General features: G+C 36.6%; 1 protein-coding gene across 2 annotated transcripts in view; it reads left to right on the top strand.

Annotated features, from left to right (window-relative positions):
* ITPR2 (inositol 1,4,5-trisphosphate receptor type 2) overlaps positions 1 to 13,350 on the top strand; it is a 473,043-nt gene that overhangs the window by 357,134 nt on the left and 102,559 nt on the right. For both annotated transcript variants that reach the window (XM_070620853.1, XM_070620852.1), the window contains exons 46-48: positions 3,538 to 3,645; positions 8,275 to 8,467; positions 11,238 to 11,363. In XM_070620853.1, the coding sequence (XP_070476954.1) occupies positions 3,538 to 3,645; positions 8,275 to 8,467; positions 11,238 to 11,363 (427 nt within the window). The remainder of the gene's footprint in view (positions 1 to 3,537; positions 3,646 to 8,274; positions 8,468 to 11,237; positions 11,364 to 13,350) is intronic.

Genomic DNA, 13,350 nt, shown 5'->3' with positions numbered 1-13,350 from the left:
GGAGCAGGGAGGCCAGTTAAAGTCTATCCCGGTATTTCAGGTCAGAGAAGATGGTGGCTTGGACCAGGGTGATGGTGGAGGTGTGAGGAGCAATTAGCTGATGACATGTGGGCACACCTAAAACCTGGTCATTCCTAATCACTGCTCCTTGCACTCTGTCAATCAGCTCCATTTCAAGTATCTTACTCTGACTAGCCCTTCCTAACTAGCTCTTCCTTGTAACACCTCAACTCCAACACTTACTTTTTACCACATTAGAAGCTACAATTCGTTGATCCTACCACCTTTTCATTGTCCTTTTTGGCTTCATTTCCTTCCTTATTCACTTTAGTTTCCATGGTTCTATTTAAATTCCTTGCACAGACCCTTAATTTCCACCTCTGTCTTTTTTGTGTGTCATTCAACTCATCCAGCAAAACCACAGATCTCATTAATTACATCTCTCTGCCTTTTTCATACCTGGATCCAGACAGCTGAACATTGCTGAAGAAAAATACACAAACATGCTTAGTGGCCTCACTTTGACCATGACAGAAAGAGGACCCATAGGGCTTCCTGACACTCCTGTGACATTTTCCAAGTCCATTCACTTTCCCTAGTTGACTGTTTCATATCTTCTCTTCCTCAAATTTCCAATACCTCCTCTCTCATCCTCCTTGTTAGCTTCCTACTCTGCCGAGAAAATAAAAGTAATTAGAGAAGAACTTCTCCGTATTGCCACCATCACAACTGCCCGCCCTCCTGAACCTGTGCCCGTATTCCCTGCTGTCACAATGGGTGAATTTGTTTCTAAGGCAAACCTGTCCGCTGACACATACTAGATCATTCCATTCTCACCTAATCAGGACTTTGCTCTAGCAAATATTTCATCTCTCTCAACATGATATTAGGATTCCCATCTTTAAAAACCCTCCCCTGGGGCCAGCCCGATGGTGCAAGGGTTAAGTTTGCATGTTCTGCTTCAGCAGCCTGGGGTTCACCGGTTTGGATCCTGGGTGCGGACCTACACAATGCACATCAAGCCATGCTGTGGTAGGCATCCCACATATAAAGTAGAGGAAGATGGGCACGGATGTTAGCTCAGGGCCAGTCTTCCTCAGCAAGAATAGAGGAGGATTGGTGGCAGATGTTAGCTCATGGCTAATCTTCCTCAAAAAGAAAAAAAAAGAAAAATTAAAAACAGAATCCCAAACCCTCCCTTTTACCCTATCCCTATTTCTTGGCTCCCCCTTACAGCAATACTCATCAAGAGTTGCCTATACTCATTACTTAGACTTCTTCTCCTCCCATTCTTATATAAACTCACTACAATTAGGCTTTGTTGTCCACCACTGCCTGAAACTGCTGCTTTTAAGGTTACCAGTGACTTCCACATTGCTGAACCCAGTGACCCAGTCCTCATTTGACTGTCAGCAACATTTGACGCAGATGATCACTCCCTCCATCCTGAAGTTCTTTCTTCGTTTGGTTTCTAGGATACCTGGTCTCACTGGTTTTGTCCTACCTCCCTGGTCCAACTTTCTCAGTCTTCTTTGCTGATGCCTCTCATCTTCCTAAACCCTATTGGAATTCATTGAATCTCTTTTTTCCATCTAAGCTCAAAAGGTGATCTCACTAAAGCTCATGGTTTTAAATATCAGCCATATACTGACAGTCCCTAAATGTTTAGCTCTAGCCCCCACCTCTGCCCAGAACTCCGGACAAACATATTCACCAGCCTGCTCGTCGTCTCCTTTTGGGTGATATCTAAAGCTTCAAGTGTCCAAAACCAAAGTCCTTATTTTCTCCCCCTAAATGTGCTGCTTCTGCATTTTTTCTTGAGTAAATGCCATTTTTAAACTTTCAGGTGCTCAGGTCAATAATTCTGGAGTCAACCCTAACTTCTCTGTTTTTCTCGTGTCTCGGATCCAATCTGTAAACAAATCATGCCAATTTTACCTTCAAGAACCAGCCACTTCTTAAAACATGCTGAAGTGTCTAAAAGATTACAATAATTTTATCCTTTGAAACATGTTTAAAGATTTAGAAACAGCTACAAGATACAACAAGTTTCATGACTACAATTTGTAATAAAAATCTGTAAAATTCACATTTAGTCAAAAATAAAATGTAAATATAAAACGGAAATGGCTTTTTTGAGTGATTTATATTTATTTTTTGAGCAAAAGCCAGTTCTAAAATCATAGTTTCGAAAATGATTCCTTCTAGAGCAGCATCACTGGAATGAATATTTAATTTACCAAATTATCACTGCCAAAGATAATGCTTATTTGGTTTTATAGGTTCTGGATTATTGTTTAAAATTATCTCCATTCTTTATAATCACAATTTGAATTAACATCTCTCGAATAATACAAAGACTTACTTATTGCTTGTAATGTTGATAAGAATCCTGACTCTGGAACCTACTGCTTGAGTTCAGTACTGGCTCTGTCATTTTCTAGCTATGTTATCATGAACAAATCCTTTAAATGTTCTGTGCCTCAGTTTCCCTAACTGTAAAATGAGGATAATAAGAATGCGTAACCCAGGATTTCTTAGTAGGATCAAATGAGATCATGTACGTAAGTGTTTAGGATAGTACCTGGCACAGAGTAAGAGACGGGAGCTGTGCTAGCAGTAAAAGGAGCTGTGCTAGCAGTAAAAGGATTATATGGAGATTCTTTGTTACCAGAAGCCCTGGGGGAACTTAAGGCATAAATAGAATATCTGAAAGGTTAAAGACATTACAGTTTCGGGAATTAAGACAACCATAAAAGAAACATTGAAGGCAATATATATTAGTTATCTACAAAGTGAGAGAACTAGCCAACAAATGCCATCGACATTCAAATGAGAGAGAAAGATTCCTTTTACTAACAGCAGTTTAAGATAATTTTGGTGAAATTTTTGTTTTTTAAATGCCCAGTTTCAGTTACAATAAAACTGAGATCTGTACCCATAAAGCGTCCATTTTGACATATGAATATGGAGAAGTATAAGACTTTAATACAAACTGCTAATGTAGAGCTTTGATTAGATGCCATAAAAGAAACTCTTTTGAAATGCAGATACCTATTTATGTGCATATAGGAAGCTACCGTTTATATTGATACCGCTACCCACTGAACTATCACATTGTTGATCAAGTTGTTTTATATGCACGTGCAGTTTAAATTTACATAGGGAATATCAATTATATGTCACTGGGGGCTTTTCTTCTTCCTGGTGTAATTATACATTTGTTGAATATATAAATTTAATCCACAAATATTAATTTGAGCATCTACTCTGGACTCAGTCTTCAGTCCATGAGAGACTCCATCTTCTCATGCTGAGAACATATAGATTCCCAAATAACAATGTCAGATTGACGTAGTAATAGCTGATCCTTGTGATTGCATTATTTATGCCTTTGAAATAGACATGCTTTTCTGCAATGTAATTAATTGTGTTAACTTGAGAACTGTGAAGCTGTGTGTAAGAGTGGACTAAGTAATTTCAAAGTTTGTCTCCAATAAAGGAGAAAAAAGACTCAAAATCTTTTTTCCCCTCCAGCTGGCCCGCCACAACAAACTATTACAGCAGATGCTCAAACCAGGATCCGATCCAGATGATGGAGATGAAGCCTTAAAGTATTATGCCAACCACACTGCACAGATTGAGGTAACCATCTCTTATTTCTTGAAAGAGACCAACTGTGAAAAGATATGTTTACTTTCTATATCAGACCATTTTCATAATTGTTTCCTAGAACAATGAAGCAGAATAGAGTGATATAAACTATAAAAGTATATACTAAAAGATGAGATATGAGGAGTAATCTATAAGAAATTGAGATGCACATCTTTGAAAGTTGTCTTGATTTTGGACCAGAACTATATGTAAATTTTCTTTTGTAATTAATAAGATTAGTTTTGTTTGGGTCATGAAAACAATCAGTGCAGAGCAGTGGGGTTTTAGAGAAAGGATTATTGTAATAGAAGCTATCATTCAAGAAAAGGTTTCTTTTTAAAAATTATGTAGAAGGCTTATTAAAGAGATCTCTGTGTAAGCAAGTATTCAAAAGTGTAGGAAGCATGGAAGGCACTAATAAAGTTTTCATATCGATATCATAAACTTAGAATAGAGTTATTAACAGTTTCCATTTTCAGTTTGCAACAATTGACCCCACCCACCGTCATAAATGAGACGTTATTATTGGCTGGTGGCAGTTCAAGAAGTGTAGGTCAATATGGACTTACGTCTTCTGAGATCCACCTGGCTGTCATTTACTAGCTATGGTATCATTTTGATACTGGTTGGCAGAGCTAATCAGGCAGGAGTGAGCAGAGCAGTTGATGCTTGTCGTCTGTAATTTACATTCATACATTCATTCACTTTGGCAGATATTTTTTAGTTTTAGGAAAGTGCATGATGGGCATCACTGCTGTTAACTCTCAAGATACGTAATTACTGTATCTTATTGTTTACTATTGCCAAACCTTTGGAATAATGAGCATGATTACCTTGTGTCACAAAACGGATTCCTTGCTCACGTTTATAAACGTTAGTAGTACTGCGGCTTTGGTAGGAGACTTGACCTAGTGGAACCCGTCAACTGGACCAACAGGAAAAATATTGCTTACTACAAGTGCCTAGGAACTGGGAGGCTGGCAAAGTCAGGAAGCTGCAGAAATCTGATGCAAATAGATCATCAAACCACGAAGGTTCTGAGGAAGGTCCCAGAAGCCAAAGTACAAAGCTTGGTGATTAGAAGAGATCAGATATAGGAGGTAGAGTGAGTAAGCCAGAGGTAGGGGTTGGGTTAATAACTGTGTGTGAGAGATGGGGGCTGTTGTGGAAGTTGGACTTTTACTGGTTTTCCAGCAGTGAGGAAGGATGTAGCTGTAAATATATAAATTCAATAAATGGTCACTGAGCATTTATTCGCTACTGATTACATACACATATAGAAGATAATTCTATATAGTAAGTGTATAAATCAAGGGCCAAGGAAATGTAGAAAAAACACTAATTAACTGTGCCGGGGGAATTTCAGGATAGATTTCACAGAGAAGGTTGCCATAAAGAATATATTGAAGATTGGGTAGAAGTTTCTCTCTACTGAAGATTGGGTATGGGGGCCGGCCCCATGGCCGAGTGGTTAAGTTTGTGCACTCCACTTCGGCAGCCCAGGGTTTTGCCGGTTTGAATCCTGGGCGCAGACATGGCACCCCCATCAGGCCATGCTGAGGCAGCATCCCACATGCCATAACCAGAAGGACCTACAACTAGAATATACAACTACGTACCAGGGGGCTTTGGGGAAAAAAAGAGGAAGAAAAGAAGATTGGCAACAGATGTTAGCTCACCTGCCAATCTTTAAAAGAAGGAAAAAAAATGTTGGGCATAGGATTTCAGGTAGAAGTAAATGAAAGGAAGGGATGAAGGAACAGAGTAGGGGGATGGCTTCTTTCAAAAATTTACTGTAGTTGCTATCTGGAGAAAGGTTTGGAAAAGGGAGTGAGTTAAGGATTGCAGGTTCATCAGATAGGAAGATATGATATAAAAGAATATAAAAGGTTAGAGATTGTGGTATTGAAGATGACAGTCTAGATTGGAGGAAAATATACATGAATATATCATATATACATATATCTATATATATGTGTGTGTGTGTGTGTGTGTGTATAGGGCTCAATGCTTGATGTTGGATTGCACATTTAGGCTGAGGGAAATGGTGTGGAGAAAGGTGCTCCCTGGGCTTCTTTTGAATAAATGGATAGAAATTGGAGTTACACAAGGGTATCCTAGCTTTGGAGTTAAAAGGCAGGGAAGGATCATTTGTTGATTCTTAGATAAATTGGATTTGAGGTGACTTTGAGGCATCCACAATGCCAGATATAAAATTCCAGGATTTAAAGGAGTGGTCTGGACTGATGATCTGAATTCTTCACGTTGACCAATCCTCATGCTCAAAGACCAACTCATGAGACCCACTCAGAGAGGCTTCCCCTCCTTCCTTCAGGCATTAATTAATTTCATCCCACTATGTTCCCACAGCAGTTTGATCATTCTGTTAAATATATCACATTGGATTATTGTTAGCTTCTTATATGTCACTTTTCCCTTACCTGAGGCAAGAACTGGTCTCAGTCATCTTTGTATTTCCAAACCTGAACCCTGTGACTGGAACATAACCACAAAAATACCTAGTGGTGAAAATAATAGTGTGTTCATAATTTGTAGACTCAAAGACTCTAGGAAATAGGAAGGACCTAGTGGGTTACCTGGGGTCTATCCACCTGTCTAAGGATTTGCTCTCTAATGATCCTGCTTCTGTTTTAAATTCTTCCTGTGATAGAGGTCTCACTACTTCCGGAGGACATGATCTAATTTGGAGCATCTCTAATAATTAGAAAGTTTTTTTTTTAATAAAGAGGGCACACTAGCCCACTTTAATGTTTACCCACTTTTCAGAGCATTGCTCCCCTGTCAACATGTTCCCCTGTCAACATGATAGCTTGGCTGTAACATTTGGAGAACGATCATGATTAATAAACTGCAAGCTTTCATAGATTGGGGTTCGTGTTGTTTTTTCACTTTGAATTCCCCAGGGTTTCTTGCCTAAGGACTGAATAAGCATTTGGTGAATAAATACATTGAAAAAATTATCCATCTTTGGCTTTTTAGAGTTAACACGTTCCCATTTCCTTCAGTAATCCATCCAGTTTGTCAGTGCCCCTTGTAAAATATGACAGGCAGAATCAAACATGACATTTCATAAAGAGACTGAGTACTTTGGCTTATAATAATCAAGATACTATTTCTGAAATGCACCTTGAGATTCTTTTTAAATGTTTGGTGCTGTAGGATCAAGTAAACCTTATTTTTATCCACATAGTTTCCTACCATATACCAAATAGGTTCAATTCTTCTTTCATACAATTGGGTTTTTTAAGCTATGTTCAGAAATTTTTATGTACCATTACTGAATTTCATCTTGTTTTATGATAGTGTTCTAGCATGTAATTTACATATATAACATATCATTTAAGATAGCTTCAGTTACAAGTATCAAAATGGCAGACTGGGAATTATTTAAGCAATAAAAATATTTGATTATTTCATATAATGGGAAGTGTGGAGGTACGAGTAGTTCTATCATTGATTCAATGACTCAGTGATGTCTTCACACATTCAGACCTTTCCTTAATAAGTTCTTTATTATGCTGGTGATATCCCACCTCATGGTTGCAAAATGGCTACCAAAGTTTCAAGCACCATGCCTTACACAACCTTTTGTTCTAAGTAAGAAGAAAGAAAATACAGGCAAAGAGGAACTTTTGTGTATTTGGTTTGTTGTTATTATTTTGTTTGTCTTATGCAGCTGTCTGCCTTTTTAGGAAGCAGAATCTTTCCTGGAAGGCCCCTCCCCTCAAGGAAATTTCTCCTTATGCCTCGTTTTCCAGAACTAGGTCACATGCTTGCACTATACTAGTCAATGGCAAAGGGAAATAGAATGACTCTCCTGGCTTCATCAATCCTGATTCGTTCTTGAGGGTTGGGCAGAGTATATAAACGTGAACCTTGAGATTGAGTCTACACACATTCTTGTTACATAGTGAAGCTGTATGAAAATATTCAGCTGTCTGTTTCAACTGTTGAACAGCTGCAGGTTTGAAGTCCGTGAATAGGCCCTGACTGGCCTATTTTTGTCTAAAGTTAAACTGTCATAAATACCAAATAAGAGAAGTTCAAAATAATGAATATTTACATCTGAGTATATGCTTAAATGGATATTAGACCTACAAAAACAGGTGAAGGAGAAAACACGTTAATGATACAGGGCACCTTTCTGTGTGGAACTTAGGGCACATGACGTTGAGTGTATCATTTGTTTCTCAGCAGCCCTTTTTAGGAAGAAGAGGCTAAGATCAAGATAGAAATATACCAAGTGCTGTGTTTAAGGTTACTTAGCCCATCACTTACTAATTAAGACATTCTTAGTTCTCTGATGTACTTTATGAAAATAAAAAGGAGTGGCAAAAGTTTAATGCTAACTCAGAAAGAATAAAGAGTTTGGTGTTTGTTATTTTTAACAAGTTATAGTATTGAAGATACATTAGTCAATTTATTTGAAGAGACAAATGTGAAATAGTATGGTAAAGGACTATTTTAGATACTTCAATTTGGCATATTTTTTCGTAACTGAATTAATCAAATATCATTAATAAATTTGTGCTACAGACAAAAAATAGTCTTAGAGTGAGGTGTCCAAAGGCTAAAACAAGTGCAAATTAATCTTTTCAGATTGTTCGGCACGATAGGACCATGGAACAAATAGTTTTTCCCGTCCCCAATATATGTGAATATCTTACACGAGAATCCAAGTTCCGTGTGTTCAATACAACTGAACGGGATGAACAAGGAAGTAAAGTGAATGACTTTTTCCAGCAAACAGAGGATCTTTACAATGAAATGAAGTGGCAGAAGAAAATCAGGAGTAAGTACAATCAACTAAAATGCTTAGTTTTGAGCATAATGATAGATAAATTGGTACTTTGGGATGTATGGCAGCATTCATTTAAATTGGTTTTTAATTTCTTGCCATCTGATGTTTCTGAAATCACTTATAGGCTTAAGAATGTGAGCTCAGTCTACAACTGGAGCCAAGACACCTGCAGCTGAATGAAAACAGAAAACTCTGAGTAATTAGATCATGTTTTAGTGCTGATCCTATAATGTTATAAATATTATGAAATACAAGGTTGAAGCTGTCTGTTTCAACTGTTGAACAGCTGCAGGTTTGAAGTCCGTGAATAGGCCCTGACTGGCCTTAACAGTCCTTGAATGGGATGGGGAGACGTTGGCACCGGCGTGTTCATCCTCTATTGTCTTATAATCTGATGATTGAGTGGATTGTTTAATGTTTTTCTGAAAGTTGTTCTTTCTTTCAACATATCTTTACCTCACCAACTCAGACTAAAATTTTGTGACGCTTGTATTCAAACAGAGCAATGTTACAGTAAAAGTTACAGTTAAAAATTAGTGTAATGTAATTTCCATTACTTATGTTTCAGGACTCAAGTCCATTTGGAAATATTGAATTTTAAAATCGAAATGTTTTAAAGTTTAAAATAAACTTCACTTTATTTTCCCAGATAAGGAATATCATGAGTTTTTAACAAAAATTCATACGGGGAAATTCTTGGTTAGATCTTTTCTGTCTTTTGGGAAAATTTTCCGGATAAGCAGGCATACATTCTCAATACCTCTATTCAACAGTTTTTATCATTCTAATTTTCGAGGAACTTTAATGAGTGTGGTTCATGAATTTGAATGGAGCTTGAGAAACACCATCTTCAGATATAAGATTATGGCAAGCATTTTCAGGCTTTCTTAGCAGAATGTTGGAGAAAAATAAAGAAATTACTCTCCTTTAGCATTTTACCATGTAGAACCTTATGGAATTCAGAGAAAATTTTGGGTTTCCAAAATACATCTGAAAACTCAACGATTTTATTTGGGACATTTGAAAATCATACATTTTCTCCTTTACAAAAAAAGCAAATTAGATAATGAACTAGTGCTTGTGGGGTCTGTTATTTTGGATAAATATTTTGTCATTTATCAAAAAAACAAATCTTAAAATAGTTTTCAGTGTACATTTTACTTTTAAAATTTGGAAGCAACTTATTATGAGGTTATAAACAGAATCCAGTTCATTTGGTGGATTTATAAGTGAGAATTTGTAATCACAAATCTATGCGTCAACATCTTCTAATTTTAAAAATGAGGATGTCAGGGGGCCAGCCCCGTAGCTGAGTGGTTAAGTTCATGCACTCTGCTTTGGTGGCATAGGGTTTCGCCAGTTCAAATTCTGGGTGTAGACATGGCACCGCTCATCCAGCCATGCTGAGGTGGCATTCAACATGCCACAACTAGAAGGACCCACGACTAAGAATATACAGCTGTGTACTGGGAGGCTTTGGGGAGAGAAAGGAAAAATAAAATCTTTTAAAAAAATGAGGACTTCTAATTCAGGAATGATGGAGATGCAGATGTTTACAGTTTATGGTGTGTTAGTCAACTAAATGCCATCGCTTATGAGAGCCTATTCCAGTGTTGGAATGCTGCATTCTAAGAGAAGGAAAACAAGATGTACTGAAGGGAAGTGCAATTTATAAGTAAGCAGGAGACCCCAGATCGGAATGCACAGAACATAATTTGAAAAGTGTATTCTTTCTATGTGAAAATCACTGTGGCTTTCCTCCTCAATTAACTCCAATAATTTAAACTTGATTTTATTATATTAAGAGTTAGAGAACGGACAAGACCTGAAGAAGTCATGTGGGTGCCCAGGGCAGGCTAATAAATTTGACTCCCTTTCAAACTTATATGCTTTAACATATCTGTTTCGTTATTTACGAGAGGTGGAAAGAAATTATTTTTGATTGATGTACACTGTATTCAGTAGCTGCATTGTGTCATTCATTTCTGATGACAGACACAGAATCCCTTTTCTGAAAATATTCAGCAAAGCCTTCCCCACTTATTGGTAGTTCTTATTGTATCTTTTATTTTCTTCTGCTGTTGCAGATTCAACAAGTTCTTAGAAAGGATTAAGGTTTAAAACTTCAATAATATAAATCACTAGTTGCTAGTAAGCAGTACTATGCCATGCTGTTAAGTTTCAGAGTTTCAGATAACTGTGACTGTGTCATAGGAATTTTCATCAGAGAGGTATTTGTGCTAGGAGTTTGGGTTTTTTTATTTGACTGTAAGGCATAGGAGAGGGACCAATTTATCAATTATAAATTGATACAGTTTATCAAGTTATCAAGTTTACAAATCAAGTTATCAGTTTACAAATTATCAAGTATAAATTTTACAGTGATGTATACCATTCCATCAAAAGGGGCCCCAGGCAGCTGCTAAGCTATCTTTCCCCTAATCTGCCCTAGGAATATATTAAAGAGAATTATTACAGGATCATCTTTTCTGACCACCTTTAGCAATTGCAGAATTACTCACTCTTCTACAGTGGTTTAGGGGTAAATTGGCTAAAGGATAAAGAAGGAATCAAATAGAAAACTCCCTTATGGTATTGATTATAAACTTTCTAAAATAAAGTCATGTTAAATATTTCTTTAAATGTGCTTTTACACTGGTTCACAAAAATGCATTTAGTAAAATGTTATTTCAGTAGGGCTCTTGTGTTGAAACCACAATTTATTTTTCTGTTATATCCCATTGTACTTCTTTCTCACTAGATAACCCTGCGCTGTTCTGGTTCTCGAGGCACATATCTCTCTGGGGAAGCATTTCCTTCAACTTGGCTGTGTTCATCAATTTAGCTGTTGCTCTCTTTTACCCATTTGGGGATGATGGAGATGAAGGCAAGTGTTTATCTTTCTTTAGATGATAAATATTGTAAAGTTCTAAAAATAATACTCAATGCCTTGCTTAGCTATTTAGAGCTTCAAAATAATAATAATTTAATTCTTGATAAATAGATTTTTCTATATTCATTGGAAGTAGAGAATGATGGTAAGTAGAATAAATGCTGTAGAACACTACAGTAATACAAATGTTATTTTTCAAAAAGCTCATAAACAAAGGAGGTCTTAGAGCTATATTATATATTGGCAAATAAGACAATGAAAAAAGTTATTATTTCTACTTAATTATTATGACCAAAAGCATTTTTATACTATATCATCTCAATTATATAAATATATGGGGAAATGAGAAAGTTATGCTAAAATATTCATTGTGATTACCTTAAATAGTGGAATTTATATTGCACTCTTTGCTTTGCTTTCTGTCTTGTCTAAGGTTTCTATAATGAGCATACATGGAATCTGAAAAAAATTTTTAAATGTATAATGTAAGACAGAATATAATAATAGACAGTATCTCAGATCTCAGAGTAGAAGGTTAACACTTTGGTTTCCAATATAGGACTTTTCTACAGGGATAATTGACTATGAAATTAATATTATTAAGCTAATAATACATGAGCTTTTATTAAAACAAAGAGAAATTATCCCATTTTAAGTGAAATGGGAAATAGAGGAGAAATACGCTAAAGGGTGGGACCGTGGAAGTTGTTTTGTTTAAGTCTGGCAAAGTGTATGGGAAAATGTCTTACAGTCTTGGGATACAATCAGGTAAATAACTTTGGAATGGACATGTGAAGAATGGCTTGGAAGAGAAGATGAGCGATATCAGCAAAGAATAACCACAAGGTGCTTTTGTATCTCATCTCTTCATAGGATTATTGTGAGAATTTAATGAGATGCTATAGTAAAGCATTTAGAATAATGCCTGGTATGTATTTGATAAAGCTTAGTTGTTAATATTGTTGTTGTTGCACGGTAAATATTAATACTACAGAGGGAAGCCCAGTGAAAGGGATGATCTGATGAGAACAACAGGTATGTAAGACTATTTCAAATGAACTTGAGGTGAGCAGGAAGGGAAATGGGAATCCAGGAGTAGTTTGCCATTGCAAAGGACTATTACAGATAACAACAGATATCAAAGTTCTAACGTTTAGGTATGATATGAGTGGACATAAGAAAGTTTGACTTTTTGGAAGTCATGCCAGTGCTAACAGAAGAATATTGAGCAATGGAGTGGATTTGTCAGTTAAATAGCAAATGAAAATGTGGTGAATATTTGGCCATCCATTGTGCGGAAGTTGCAAATATAGCAGGAAGTGGAAATAACTTTCTCTTCACTGTGTTTAGTCTCATTTAGCGATGATAGCCCTCTTGACACAAGAATGTAAGTCTTGTGATGAGAGAAGTCCAGAATGAAATGATAAATTAGTATCTGCACAGAGAATGCTGAGAGTAAATTGTAGAGTCCTGTTTAATAGAAGCCTAAAGTCTTAGATATGGAAGGAATTCTGAAAACCGTCTAATATTAAATCCTCGTTTGATGGATAAAGAGATGGAAGCCCAGAGAGGCTAAAAAATGGCAGATCTCAGAGTAGAAAGTTAACTCTTTTGTTTCTAATCCAGAACTTTTCTACATGGATGACTAGGTTGGAAGCATATAGACAAGAAGAAGATATATTTTCATACAGGATACAATTTCCCCTGAGTTCCATTCCATAATATTGCTTACTTGACTACCAGAGCCAATGTATATAGCCTCTGCTGCCACCTGTTGTACATCCAATATAATAGTAATGGGCAATGCCACCCTTCTAGACATCTACTCTTTACTCATTTGGGAGAAAGTGGAACACCTGAAACATTTTTAATACTCACCAGACTAATAACAGTTACAATAGTAATATTGATAATAATAATGGCAGCTGATGTTGTTTGCCACTTAGATTGGGTCAGACAAAATGCTAAGCACTTCACATAC

This window comes from Equus przewalskii, chromosome 5 (genome assembly GCF_037783145.1).
Source record: "Equus przewalskii isolate Varuska chromosome 5, EquPr2, whole genome shotgun sequence".
NCBI classification, from domain to species: Eukaryota; Metazoa; Chordata; class Mammalia; order Perissodactyla; family Equidae; genus Equus; species Equus przewalskii.
This window is presented reverse-complemented; position numbering and strand designations above follow the sequence as displayed.